Source organism: Chiloscyllium plagiosum, chromosome 4 (assembly GCF_004010195.1).
Source record: "Chiloscyllium plagiosum isolate BGI_BamShark_2017 chromosome 4, ASM401019v2, whole genome shotgun sequence".
Lineage (NCBI taxonomy): Eukaryota > Metazoa > Chordata > Chondrichthyes > Orectolobiformes > Hemiscylliidae > Chiloscyllium > Chiloscyllium plagiosum.
Genome location: NC_057713.1, coordinates 32098672 through 32114013, shown reverse-complemented (window position 1 = coordinate 32114013; position 15342 = coordinate 32098672). Strand labels below are relative to the sequence as shown.

At 42.4% G+C, this 15342-nt stretch overlaps 1 protein-coding gene across 5 annotated transcripts in view; it reads right to left on the bottom strand.

Moving 5' to 3' along the window:
* LOC122548922 (corticotropin-releasing factor receptor 2-like) overlaps positions 1–15342 on the bottom strand; it is a 203284-nt gene that overhangs the window by 19268 nt on the left and 168674 nt on the right. For 4 of the 5 annotated variants that reach the window (XM_043687905.1, XM_043687902.1, XM_043687903.1 and 1 more), the window contains one exon: positions 4067–4152. In XM_043687905.1, coding sequence (XP_043543840.1) covers positions 4067–4152 — 86 coding nt within the window. Of the gene's footprint in view, positions 1–3311; positions 3625–4066; positions 4153–15342 lie in introns of those variants that run through there. The other variant, XM_043687906.1, reaches the window with a different exon arrangement.

Here is a 15342-nt window from a genome sequence, read left to right as displayed (position 1 = left end):
GGTCAGGTTTGTGGATCTTGGGAAGGAGGTAGAACTGGGCAGTGCGGGGTTCCCGGACTATGAGGTTGGAAGCTGTGGGTGGGAGATCTCCTGAGGTGATGAGGTTCTGTATGGTCTGGGAGATGATGGTTTGGTGATGGGGGGTGGGGTCATGGTCGAGGGGGCAGTAGGAAGATGTGTCCTCGAGTTGGCGTTTGACTTCAGCGGTGTAGAGGTCAGTGCGCCAGACTACCACTGCGCCCCCTTTATCCGCTGGCTTAATGGTGAGGTTGGGATTAGAGCAGAGGGATTGGAGGGCTGCGCGTTGTGAGGGTGAAAGGTTGTAGTGGGGGAGGGGGGTCGACAGGTTGAGGCGGTTAATGTCCTGGCGGCAGTTGGAAATGAAGAGGTCGAGGGCAGGTAATAGGCCATGGCCTGTTGCTGTTCCTGTTCCTTATGGTCATGTGTTCTGTTCTTCTCATTGTCACCATGAGCAAAGTGGCTGTTCTTGTCTATCCCCTAGTTGCTCTGAGTACTGTGGGCGGCACAGTGGCGCGTGGGCGGCACGGTGGCACAGTGGTTAGCACTGCTGCCTCACTGCGCCAGAGATCTGGATTCCATTCCCGCCTCAGGCGACTGACTGTGTGGAGTTTGCACATTCTCCCATGTCTGCGTGGGTTTCCTCCGGGTGCTCCGGTTTCCTCCCACAGTCCAAAGATGTGCAGGTTAGGTGAATTGGCCATGCTAAATTGCCCGTAGTGTTAGGTAAGGGGTAAATGTAGGGGTATGGGTGGGTTGCGCTTCGGCGGGTCGGTGTGGACTTGTTGGGCCGAAGGGCCTGTTTCCACACTATAAGTAAGTAATCTAATCTACTGTGCTCATCCAATTTCAGGGCAGTCAGGAGTTAACTACATTGGTTTGTGTCTGGACCTCAGTGAAGACAGAAAGAGAAACAGAAAGCTTTGGAAATCCTGAGCAGGTCTGGCAACTTCAGTAGGGAGAAAAGCAGAGTTATAGTGTGCAAACACTGCTCCAGAGTGTTCTGAGCTTGGAGATGGGAAGCACACTTAATTAGATAAGGTGGTGGCTTAACCAGAGCTTGTACCTGTGCATCCCCACCAGGATTAATTCCTTGGCAAGAAGGAATAAATTCAACCTTCACACCACGCTGACAATGAAGGCCCTTAACTGGCCAATTAAGGATCACATTAGGTCCTCAGTCTGTCGTGAGTGGGATTAACCAGGGGACGGGTGGCACTCAATCCAAGACACTCCAAGGCTGATCAAGAGACTGGATATTGAACAAAGGAGCACACCCCTGCATTTTCTTCCTATCTTTCCATCATCCCAAACCTGAGAAAACCCCTTTCCCCACCTCCATACATCACTTACCTTTGTCTTGGGTTCTCCACAATCCTGGGCCTCCAGGGAGTGCTCTGTCAAGTCTAGCCATGGCCTACTAAATGGTGGAGCTAAGTTCAAGAACAGTGAGTCGCTGATTGGCTGGCAGCTCTCATTGGGCAGAGCTTTCATTCCCAGATCTTAATTCCTGATGAAAGCTCGCCACTGACTTCGCTAATGATAGGTGTGTGATTCTGCAGGGGAGGGGGTGTTGTGCGATCATGGGGGCTGTTATGGGGTGGGGGGGGAAGTGGGGTGCCTGGGTGAGGAAGTATGAGTCTCTCACCAGTTGTCCATCTGACTGATGAGACTGCTGCTGCCTCAACTAGATACCGCCTGACATTTTGGAGACATTGATGAGCCAGTTCAACAAGCTTTGTGGAGATATTTTGCCACTATCCACTTTTTATGTCCAGATATGTTTAACAAAATACAAATGTTTAAGCTACCTCATGCAGATCTTCTTGCGTTAACATTCAAAGAACAATGCAGTAACACATGCTCTCTGGTGCCTAGTTTGGATTTCACCAAAGTCTCACTGCTCCTGACCTCATTACAGCCTTGTCCAAACATGGACCAAAGAGCTGAACTCCAGAAGTGAGGTGAAAGTGACTGTCCTTTACATCAAGGCCATAGTTGACTGACTATATCGAAACTGGAGTAAATGGAAATCAGGATGTAAACTCTGTCTCATTGTGATACTAACCACTGGTTACTTGTGGTTGGAATGGATTGATGTCGCCTCTTATTCAAGGCTGAGTCTAAGAGCTTATTGAATTAGCAGTGGTGAAGAGCCCACTATTAATTCCTAAGGAGAAGAGAAACTTGTCTTACACAAGAGGTAGTTTATTACACAATAGCAATAGATACACACTACATTAACCAGTTCAGCATAATGTCAAAGACAATTAAGATAGAGAGATGACACATCTGATTCCATTGGTACTTTGTGCTAGACTGCATTTCTCCACCCAAAGATTATGCAACAACTTTGGATTCAACAGAGCCTGATGCAGCCTCTACATTAAACCTTCCATATCCATTACCTTATTCAATAGCCTCCACTGGTTGAAGTTATACAAGCACAAAAGAGCATTAAAGATATTTTTGAAGTGTTGTAAATCGTATCTGCTCCAAATGACTTTCTGATCTAAGAAATGTATTGCGAGGCATGTGAGGAAACCTAATGGGGCTGGCAAAATAACAAGTATCACAAACAAAGTGATGATTGATTGAAGTTTTATCCTGTATTCTTCTATGAATGTCTATTCCTCACAGAACTAGTTCTGAGAATACATTTTTAATGCTTTTGATATAATCTCTGATGCTTTGGAGGACATTTCTGTTCCATCATTCTTGACTGTGAGCTGTCAGTTCCAGTTCTCAATTTCTCAGCAGCACTGGGAAAACTCATGCATCTCTGTCTCAGATTTCTCACACTGATCCAGAGGAACAGGGCATAAGTGACACAATCAGCGGAGGAACAACCTTCCCCTCAGCCACTCACCTCAAGAGAGAGGGGATAATCACAACAACTCTCAAAAAGGTTGACACTACCCAGGATACCACCTGATTGGCATAACATCTACAAACATTCACTCCCTCCACTACTGACATTAGCAGAAGTGTATACTATCTATAAGATGCACTGCAGAAATTCATCAAGGCTCCTTAGATAGCATCTTCCAAGCCCATGACCACTTCTATTCAGAAGGACAAGGGCAGCAGATACATGGGAATACAAATTGCCAATTCCCCTCCAAGCCACTCACCATCCTGACTTGGAAATATGTAGCTGTTCCTTCACTGACAATGGGTCAACCTCCTGGAACGCCTTCCCGAGTGGTATGGTGGGTCTAAATACATCAGACGGACTGCAGCAGCTCAAGAAGGCAGCTTAGCATTACCTTTTCATTGACGAGGATGGGCAACGAATGCTGGCCTACATTCCAGGAAGTTGACAGAATTTGAGGATGAGTGTTGAAAGTATAGGGAGGAGCAGCAAGATGTGTTGGTATGAAGAATGTGCACAAGAATGCTTGGGAGGTCAGTCTCATGCAAGCTCTTGTATTAAATCCTGGCTTGAGGGAGTGCCACTTTTTTCTGCTGACAGTGCCTACCATTGCCTGCTGTATCCATGGAACCCAGTATTCCCCGTGGGCCTTCAGAGTCCACAAGGAAGATTCAGAGATTCAGAACGATAAGCTTTCCACAAGAGACTTGCATTCTTGTGCTTGCTGTTGCCTTGGGAACAAATATCAAACATAACCTAAACAGCTCATGATGAAGCTTACTGCTAATAAAGCGAGATCTCCAAACTGTTGCTAGCATGCACCATCATCACAGCCAACAACCCCTCCCACTCTCCCAGCCATCCCTTACAGCCAGCAGGTCAGTTAAGCACAAAATCAATCTTTTAAGTGGATTTTCTATTCATAACTCTATTGCAATGAGGAATCCTTGCTACTTCTATTAAATAATAATGATCTGGGTGATGAAGTAACTAGCTTTGAGGAGAGCTGAACATAAAACATGCATTAACTCGGTATTTTTCACATGGATCAACGTAAACAAATATATTCTCAAAAGACAAAAGTTGACTTCTGTACCCATAAGTGGTTCCAAATTGTCAAAAGTAAGCGAAATGGGCTTAACACTTGCATCATGGCCACTGGGCTTTATTTACCTGTACTGCATTGTCTCTGATGTGGTCGATGCCCTCAGCTTAGTCATCAGGATCCTCACAATGTTGAAGAGAAAGACAAAGTTAACCTGTTCAGAAAAACAGAACATCATAACTGCATCTTATAATAAACATGATTGCAATTTACAGTGTGAATAACAGCATTTGCATTTGCCATTCTATGAAATTTTGTTGAAGTTGCATTTCTAACTAGAAGCATCTTACCCTATTCTCATCATTGACAAATGATGCAGTGAGTTTGGTTGGTGGAAAACACCAAAATCAATTTACATGCAGTAAAATCCTATAAGCAATGAAGAAGTTGGATTACCTTAGGCTTGATCAAACTAACCTGGTTAGAGTGGGAGAGCTGATCATGGCTGGTGAGAATACTGTGGTGCTCGGAGGAGAATTCCTAATTCCTTCTAAAAAAAAATTTACTTTGTATTTGGTTATTTGGTCATTGTAATTGGTTAAGCCACATTGATTCAGGGCAGCTGTTTGCTGCAGGGATCCTAAATAGAAAACACAATGTCCCTCAATTACTTTTGTCAATGACCTAATGCCTTAAGATGGCCACATTCAAAGCCTAAGAAATTGACTGGCCAAACATTGGGTCAGACATCTCGCATGAGCACTGTACTTGGAATGCAAGTAGGCTCTTGCTGCGCATGTTTGATAGTTTAATTTATTGGCCTGAATGTTTAGCTTAACTGATTCTTTTCGGCCACAATGCATTAAACTTGGAGGCACGAGGTAACCCTAATGAGGAGATTTAGAGTTTAGAAGGTGTTTACAAATTCCAGGTTTTAAGCCAGCAGAGCCAACACAAAAATATGATATGTTTTTCAAAAATCCTGTTGACATATTTGCATGTGGCACCTCAAGTGTGAAAGACATTTGCAAGATGTGAGATTTTTGTACACGGAGTGGTAACAGCCTAACTTGTCCTACAAAATAGGAGACAAAGGAACTTTGCAAAGAGAAATTAAGCATTTATATGTCAATACTGCTAGACAAAATTCCTTGTGTCGATTTAATTTATTTTCATCAGTGTTGTTAAACCTCATCCCAATTATCACTCTTCTCCAAAACAACAAACTGAAACAACAATGGTGAGGCTACATAAAATTAATTTTTTTCAATCACATTTAAATAGACAGCAAAGGCTAAAGATTTCTCTGGCCACTACGTGGAAACATCATAAATGTTCTCCTTGAGACTTTTTAATCAACTGTACATTTTAGATCCCAAGTTCCTACCAGATAAAATAAGCCAGTTTCCTAGTTTGGGTTTCCAGTCTGTTGAGGTGACTACTGTTTGGATGTTAACACCTGCAGACCCTTTTTAATTTTCAAGTGAAATAACTCCTCAGAGGCTGGTATCTCATCAACAAGTCACCCTTTACTTACACGTGGAGCGTCCTTAACACTGATCCAGCTTCCTCAGAGCCAGCTCTCAGAGTGACACTATTCATATTGGTCAGCCAGGGCTCCCTGATTAGACTAGATTAGCAGCTCCAATCAGATAATTTGTTTTCTATGAGGTCCATCTGGCTTACCTTGTTACAATCACCACATCAGGGCTTTACCACTGCCTTTAACCTGTCCTACCTCCTGCAATGCCATAGCAGCAGTCTACATGGGAACAGCTACCGCGTATCCTTGATAAGTATGTATCTGTCAGGCAGGGAGGAAGTGGTCGAGCGAGGGAGCCATGGTTAACTAAAGAAGTTGAATCTTTTGTCAAGAGGAAAAAGAAGGCTGATGTTAGGATGAGATATGAAGGCTCAGTTAGGGCACTTGAGAATTACAAGTTAGCCAGGAAAGATGTAAAGAGAAAACTAAGAAGAGCCAGAAGGGGACATGAGAAGTAATTGGCAGATAGGATCAGGGAAAACACTAAAGTTTTCTATAGATATATCAGGAAGAAAAGAATGACTAGAGATAGATTAGAGCCAATCAAGGATAGTAGTGGGAAGTTGTGTGTGGAGTCCAAGGAGATAGGGGAAGCACTAAATGAATATTTTTCATCAGTATTCACACTGGATAAACACAATGTTGTCAAGGAAATTACTGAGCTACAAGCAACTAGACTAGAGGGGATGGAGGATTGCAAGGAGAAGGTGTTAGCAATTCTGGAAAGTGTGAAAATAGATAAGTTCCCTGAGCCGGATGGGATTTATCCTAGGACTCTCTGGGAAGCCAGGGAGCAGACTGCCGAGTCTTTGGCTTTGTTCTTTATGTCATCATTGTCTACAGAAATAGTGCCAGAAGACTGGAGGATAGAAAATGCTCTTCCCTTGTTCAAGAAGGGGAGTAGAGACAACCCTGGAAATTATAGACCAGCGAGCCTTACTTCAGTTGTGGGTAAAGTGTTGGACAAAGTTAGAAGAGATAAGATTTATAATATAGAGAGGAATAAGTTGATTAGGGATAGTCAACACAGTTTTGTGAAGGGTAGATTGTGCCTCACAAACTCGTGCCTCAAGAGTTCTTTGAGATGGTGATGAAACAGGTAGATGAAGGTAAAGTGGTCGATATGGATTTCAGTAAGGCATTTGATAAGGTTCCTCACAGTAGGCTTTTGCACAAAATACGGAGGCATGTGATTGAGTGTGATTTAGCGGTTTGGATCAGAAATTGGCTAGCTGAAAGAAGACAGAGGGTCATGGTTGATGGGAAATGTTCATCCTGGAGGTCAGTTACTCATGGTGTACTGCAAGGAATGTTTTGGGTGCATTGCTGTTTGTCATTTTTATAAATGACCTAGATGAGGGCATAGAAGGATGGGTTAGTAAATTTGCAGATGACACTAAGGTCGGTGGAGTTGTGGATGGTGCTGAAGGATGTTGCAGGTCACAGAGGGACATAGATACACTACAGAGCTGGGCTGAGAGATGGCAAATGGAGTTTAATGTGTAAAGTGTGAGGTGATTCGCTTTGGAAAAAGCAACAGGAATGCAGAGTACTGGGCTAATGGTAAGATTCTTGGTGGTGTAGATGAGCAGAAAGATCTCGGTGTCCAGGTACACAGGTCCCTGAAAACTGCAATCCAAGTTCATTGCGTTGTTAAGAAGGCATACAGTGTGTGAGCTTTTATTTGTAGAGGGATTTTAGAGTAGGGTTTTGGGCCCACGAGGTCATGCTGCAGCTGTACAAAACTCTGGTGCAGCCGCACTCGGAGTATTGCGTACAGTTTTGATCACCCCATTATAGGAAGGATGTGGAAGCTTTGGAAAGGGTTCAGAGAAGATTTGCTGGGATGTTGCCTGGTATGGGGGGTTGGTCTTCTGAGGAAAGGCTGAGGGACTTGAGGCTGTTTTCGCTAGAGAGAAGAAGGTTGAGAGATGACTTAATTGAGATATACAAAATAATCAGAGTGTTAGATAAGGTGGACAGTGAGAAGCCTTTTCCCTTGGATGGTGATGGCTAGCATTAAGGGACATAGCTTTAAATTGAGGGTTGATAGATAAAGGACAGATATCAAAGGTAGTTTCTTTACTCAGAGAGTAGTAGAGGCGTGGATTGCGCTGCCTGCAACAGCAGTAGACTTGTCAATGGTAAGGCCATTTAAATGGTCATTAAGTATTAAGTAAATATATGGATGAAAATGGAATAGTAGAGGATAGATGGGCTTCAGATTGCTTTCACAGATCGGTGCAACTCTGAGGGCCGAATGGCCTGTACTGCGCTGTAATGTTCTAAGTTCTGTGTTCTATAAATAGATATTTCCTGTTGGCAGCAGTGGACTTTCTCTTGCTCGGGAAGCCCTAATCTGCAAAATAAATTACGGCCAGGACTGATTTCAACTTTCCTGGGTGAGGAACAGTAAAATCTAAGCCCAACAATAAAACTTTTAATTCAACCTTAATGACTTTTTAAAATTTGTTCCATTAAATTAGGCGGTACCTTTAAACAGTAACTCACAGGATTCAGGAAGAAAAGAAATATTGTGATCCATCTCACTGGCTCCAAAGTTCTATATCTCTATATTGGATTCCATCCAGTATTCCATATTCTCAAAAGTTAATTTTACTAAAATGCCACCCAATTTTACATTTTTAAATCTGATATTACTGACCTCCCCAAGCAGTCTGTTGCACACATTTGCCATAAACTAAGTAGTAAAGCTTGTTTGTTCAGCTTCACTCTCCTGTGATTATGAATTTGAACTGAATGCACTTTTAGTCGTCTGTCTTTCAGATGGAATTTTAAAGCAAAGGCCTCTACTGCCTTTTTTTATGGTGGACCTACAGAAGATTATTTAATAAAAAGCAGGAGAATTCTCCCAGTTTCTTGTTTAACATACATCCCAAAGCAACATCACTAAACAACATTCCCATTTATGCATGCAGAGTGCACAAATGAATCACTGTGTTTGCCCACATTCTAACAGTGACTATTATTCAAAAGTACCTCAGTACCTGTAAAGCAATATACAACATTCTGAAGTCATCAAATGTACCATATAAATATAACTCCTCTCTTGCCATTTCTTCCTCCTTTGTGTCACTTCTTAAAATTGACCTCTTTGACAAAACTTCGGGTTACCTGCCTTAATATCTGTTAAAATGATTTGCCAAACTTGATAAGTCTGATAATGCTATTGCGCAACACCTTGGGTCATTCTAAGACACTGAAGTTGCTGCATAAGAAAGAAAACAGTTGTTTTGACTTTTGGAAAGTTGTTTTTTGACTTTGGAAAATTGTTGTTTTGACTTTTGGAAAGTTATTCTTTTGACTTTTGTTATGTTTGAAATTTATTCTAATATTAATGAGCACCAGAGAGAAAAATACAATAAAATTATTAGCGGTGTTAGCTTTTAGGTGAGTTCACTAATTCACAATTTCCCTAAATAATTTTTGCTATTGAATAGTTATAAGGCAAATACATTTTCTGCTAATGTGCTCAGCCCTGTTTTCAGGCATTGCTATCATTATAAAAGGTTTTCAGTTCCAAACTGATTTAGTACCAATTAGTGTCTTTAATGTCAGTGCTGAGTAAATGCAGATGGAGGGAAGACTGGTTTAAGTTCATTTTGCAATCGTAATGATTTTATTCACCTTTTCTTGGGGTCAATATGAATTTTTTGTCTTTAACTCAACGACTGAGCCTCGAGTGTTCCTTAGTTCTTCAAGAGCATTGCCTAAACAGTGCAACACCGGGAGGGGAAATGTACAAAGTGATCAATTATTGCACCCCAGGAGGGCCAAGAAATTGAAACCTACCATAATTAACTGGCTCAATGTTGTTCTTTCCCATATCAAGACAAATCTTTCCAAATGACACAACGTTCACCACTTTGTTCCATTCCACTAACTCAATGCTTTGTAACACTGTCTGATTTACTGCTGTAATAATTCAATATCTTTCTCAAAGGCTCTTTCTCTAATATATATGCAAGTACATTGCTATAAGAATTTGTAAACTAAAAGAGAGGGGAGCTGAATGGTACAATGAATTAGAAATAGCCTTTAATATCTGAGACCATAAGTTAAATACAATCTCTGTGTTCTGAAGCATGTGGAACACATAATCACAGGGGCAGGCTAAGTGCAGCAGCATATTTAAAAATGAACTAGAGGAACTTGAAGAAGTAAAATATTAAGAGGGAAGTATAGGGAAAAGTCAGTGGAGTATGTGGTTCAGTAAAACTTACACCAGCGCAGCAATGTGGCAAAGGAAAATCCTAGGGAGTGAACAAAGGGAACAGGAGATAATATTGGGGAACACCTCTAATCGGCATAGAGAGTTATTAAAAAAGATTATCATAAAACAAAGAGCTGTGGATACTGAAGATCTGAAACAAAAACAGAAACTGCTAGAGAAATTCAGCAGAGCGGGCAGTATTTGTGGAGAGAAAGCAGAATTAATATTTCAGGTCCAGTGAAGGGTCACTAAACTCAAAACATTAATTTTGCTTTCTCTCCACAAATGCTGCTGGACCTGCTGAGCTTCCCCAGAAATTTCTGTTTTTATTTCAGTAAAAGAGGATTCTACGTTATTACTGAAAATTGCTGGGCTGCATATTTGGTGTCAGACACTTCTGCTTTATTGGACTGCAACCTGACAATTACTCGGACAATCTGGGGAAGTCACACTAGTTCTCACAAAGGGTGAGATCAAGGTCTTTTGTCTTTGATGTCAGGATCCCAAAGCAAAGCCCAAAGCCCTGCTTGGGAACTCTGAAATGAATATACTGTAAGGGAATAGGGACACATACTGCAGTTAAAGAAATTCAACTGAAGTGAAATCCCACCTTGTAGACCCTACTACTCCCTTCGGTTGCACAAAGAGCATCTGATCTCCTGCCTTTATCCTGACATGCATTCCAGATCCCAAAGGACAGTGGCTTGATCCATAACATTGAAATTATGCAGGATGCAGCAAACAAGCTAGAAGCTGGAGAGCCCTTGAGCACATGCTGCAGGAACCTTCCCACCGAGTGATCTAAGCAGGGGGATCTCCAACTTGCTCAAAGGGGTTGCAGTTGGTCCATTAGTTCACATTGAAGGTGATCTGACCTTGTTGGTGGGCAGTAATCCGGAGACTAAGCCTAACGTTTTTCTTTTGTTCGTTTGTTCTTTGGATGTTGGCATCCCAAGATGAGCTAAATTGCCCATCCTTAGGTGCATTTGACAGGCTGGTGGTGAGCTGCCTTCTTGAACTACAACTGCAAGCTGTTGGTGGACCCACAAGACTGTTAGGGAGAAAATCCAGGATTTTGACCCAGCGACATCAAAGATATTTTTCTAAGTGGTATATTTCCAAGTCAAGCTGGTGAGTTGCTTAGAGGGGAACTTGCATGAGGTGGTGTTCCATTGTATCTGCTGCACTTGTCTTTCTAGATGACCACTGAGGGTGCTATCTAAGGAGCCATGGTGAATTTCTGCAATGCCCCTTACAGACGGTATACACTGCTGCTGCTGTGCATTGGTGATGGAGAGAGTGAATGTGGATACAATGCCAATCAAAGTGGGCTACTTTGTCCTGGATAGTGTCAAGTATCTTGAGTGTTGTTGGAGCTGCACCCATCCAGGCAAGTGTGGAGTATTCCATAATATTCCTGACTTGCGCCTTGTAAGTGGTGAACAGACTTTGCAGAGTCAGCAGGTGAATTTGTCACTGCAGGACTCCTTGCTTCTGATCCACTTTTGAAGCGACTGTATTTATATTGCTAGCTCAGTTCAGTTTCTGGTCAAGCATAACCCCCAAGATGTTGATAGTAGGGAATTCAGAGATGGTATTCATTGAATGCAAAGGAGCAATAGTCAGATTTCCGTCTTGTTTGAGATGGTCATTGCTCAGCACTTGAGTGACACGAATGTTACTTGATACTTGTCAGCCCAAGTCCGTATAATATCCTATAGTTGTGTCTGGACTGCTTCAGTATCAAGCAGTCGCAAATGATGCTGAACATTGTGCAATCATTGGTGAACATACATTCCCACTTCTGACCTTATGATGGAGAGAAAGTCATTGATGAAGATGTTGGGCTTTGGACACTACCCTGAGGAACTCTTGCAGTGATGCCCTGGAGCTGAGATGATTGATCTCCAATAAGCACAACCATCATCCTTTGCGCCAGGTAGGAATGACTCCAACCAGCAGAGAGTTTTCCCTCTGATTCCCATTGACTCCAATTTGCTAGGGCTCCTTGATGACGCACTTGGACGGATGCAGTCTTGATGTCAAACTCCATCACTCTCACTTCACCTCTGGAATTCAGCTCTTTTGTCTATGTTTTAAACTAAGGCTGTAATGATGCCAGGAGCTCACTTGTCCTGGCAGAATCTAAGCTGAGATTATTGCTATGAAAATGTTTGTTGAAAGCACTGTTAGTGACAATTTCTATCACTTCCCGATAACCGAGAGTAAACTGATGGAGAGTAATTGGTTGGATTGGATTTTGTCTGCCTTTTGAGTACAGCACATACCTGGACTGCTTTACACATTATCAGGTAGATGCTAATATTGTAATTGTAACAGAATAACTAGGATAGGAGTTGGGCAAGTTCTGGAGCACAAGTTTTCAGTATTATTGCTGGAATGTTGTTAGGATCCTCAGCCTTTCTGGCACTCAATGGTTCCAATCATTTCTTTATATCTCAAGCAATGTATCATAATGGTTGAAGACTGGCATCTGTCTTCATCTCTGGCATTTCTGGGCAAGACTGAAATAGATCACCTATTGGGCACTGCTGGGTGAAGACTGCTGCAAATGCAATGATTTGCTGTGCTCCACTGTCATTGAGGATGAGGAGATTTGTTGGTTAATTAATGACCATCATTCACAGTTAAATGTGGCAGAACAGCAGAACTTAGACCTGATCTGTTGGCTATGGTATGGTTTAGCTCTAACACTTGCTTCTTAGCATGCAAATAGTCTTTTTTTTGTTTTGGCATATCAACAGGTTGACACCTTGACTTTAGGTGGTGCTGCTGCTCCTTGGCTGCCCTCCTGCACTCTTCATTAAATGCTCTGTGAATAGAATTGTATATGTCCAAATCCATGCATTACAACTGGTGGAATCTGAATTAGGTAAATAAATCTGGAATATAAATCCAATCTCATTATTGGCGACCACAAAACTATCATTGATTGTTGTAAAAACTGATTGTGTTTATTAAAATGTCCTATAGAGAAGGAAATCTATCATGTTTAACTGACTGGTCTATGTGTGAGTCCAGACTCAAAGCACTGTGGTGGCCTCTTAACTGAAAGACTCTAGCAAACCACTCAGTTCAAGGGAATTAGGGATCAGCAATAAATACTGGTCTTGCCAGTGATACCCACAATTGGTGAAAGAATTAAGAAACCCATGTGTCACAGTAGGAATGAAAGGGGGCTGTGTAACCCTTGTCACGAAACACCCATCCTGCCACGAAACACCCATCTGTTTTGGAGTCCAGAAGATGGTGACATTTGCTAGTTCCCGCAAGAAAAAACAAAATCAAGGCATTGTCAGGACATTCACCATTCAATTAGATGAATTTCTCATTTTGTCACAGTAAGATAATAGCCCTTGTGGTGGGTGAATCACTCCATGTTAATAAGGAGAACATACATGTCTGCCTTGAAGCATCAGGATGCCTGCAGTCCTGGAGAATCACTATGTCTTTTTATCTCGGTCTTCAATGCACACTGAAATGAAAATGAAGTCTTCCCTCCCCCTGTACTGTGTCTCTGTCAAGTCCTAGCTTTTTCTGAGGGCAGTGGATTGTGATTTTGCTAATATCTCCTGGAAGCATCCAGTTCTGAAGAACAAAAAGGCGAGAGTGAACTTCATAACCAATAGGAAGGCAGTCCTTGTCCAGATTTCAGCTTCTTGTTTCTCAGAAAGGGATTGACACAATTCTGTCACAACTTAATTAGTGAAACAAAGGCTTCTGGAGCACTGCTCCACATCAATCCCAAAGTAGGTTTCTGCTTCTTGAAGACTTCCTTGGGGTACAGTCTTCTAAGGAGAGCCTGCTTCCTATTTATGCCACACAGTTGTTCTCACCTCTGCCTAGTCATCTATATGTCCTGCTTATATTGTAAAGTATGTAGCACTGCAACTACCTATGCCATGCAGTGCAAATTTTCTGTATATGGATGGTCAGTAGAAACTTATAAAAATTGAGACACTAAGGAATTTCTTGCCCCAGAGAGTTCTGAATGTCTGGAATTTTCTAACCCAGAGAGTTGTGGAGACGAGAGCACTAAAGAGGAGGTAGATTTTTTTGAAATATCAGGGAATTGAAGGCTATGAGGAACTGGCACTAAAAATGAGTTGCAGCCTGGAAAACATCAGCCATGATCTTGTTGAAAGATAGGGCAAGCTTGCAGGGTTGAATGGTCTACTCCTGCTCCTATTTCATATCTTCAAACACTTCCACTACTTTGGAATTCCACACAGTGCTTCCACTAACTTTGCCTCAGCACATTAAAATCAGAAGTATCTCAGCTACAGCTTGTTGAGTGGCCGTTTAAATAGCTCTGGTGCCAGTGGCTTCTTGAATCCTCATATCTATTACTTCAGGAGTGAACAGGAAAGTTTTGACAGTGAAGTAGGACATGGCACGGGGCATGGTAACACTAGGCACATGGACACACAAGATGGCCGCCAGACCACAATATGAAGAGAGACAGCAGAGCAAACATAGATACGGCCTGCGGCTACCAGGATGCCAGCACAATGTACTCACAACCTAGTTGATTAGTTTAAGGCGGGTGGGGGAGAGAATATATATGAGTAGTGTATACTGCCCACCGAAATGTCTGGGTCCAGCCAACACCTTTGATTGAAATGCTAACTGTTTGATACAGACCCAATACAAAGTGCTAATAGCCAGGGCTACAGTAATCATCCTTCTCAGGAAGAGCGATAAGCAACCATTACTACAGTAATGGACTTCTCTGCAGACACTGAAATTGACAATGTCTGCGCTAAAACTGACAATGATGTGGTGAAATTAACAAAGACTGCGCTGGAACTGACAATGACTGCAATGAAACTATCAATGATTCTGCAATGTTTACAATACACAAACTATGTTACAAAGACATTACCTCATCACTGACCTATTGTATCACAAAAGGTATAAAAGTATCTTGACATGTGCTCCGCATTGAGAGAAGAATGGCAGCTGACCACTATGCTGTTGGTGTCTTTCTCTCCCAAACTCCGGTATTTCCTTGAGGAGAAAGTGAGGTCTGCAGATGCTGGAGATCAGAGCTGAAAATGTGTTGCTGGAAAAGCGCAGCAGGTCAGGCAGCATCCAGGGAACAGGAGAATCGACGTTTCGGGCATAAGAAGAAGGGCTTATACCTGAAACGTCAATTCTCCTGTTCCCTGGATGCTGCCTGACCTGCTGCGCTTTTCCAGCAACACATTTTCAGCTCCGGTATTTCCTTGTACAATGAACTTTGTTATTGAACCCTGACTCTGACTCAGAGGCTGGTAACTTTCCCCACAGCAATTACACGTGAACTGCCCAATTTCGATCTCTTGACATTGTGACGACATGATCATGCACGCCTTGTGACATTGGGCACACAGAAACATAGAAAATAGGAGGAGGAGCAGGCCATTTAGCCCTTCAAGCCCGTTCTGCTATTCAATATGATCATGGCTGATCATTCAACGCAATACCCTATTCCCGCTTTCTCCCACTACCCTTTGATCCCTTTAGCCCTAAGAACTATATTTAATTCCTTCTTGAAAACATTCAATGCCTTGGCCTCAACCACCTTCAGTGACAAAGAATTCCACGGCTCACCATTCTCTGCT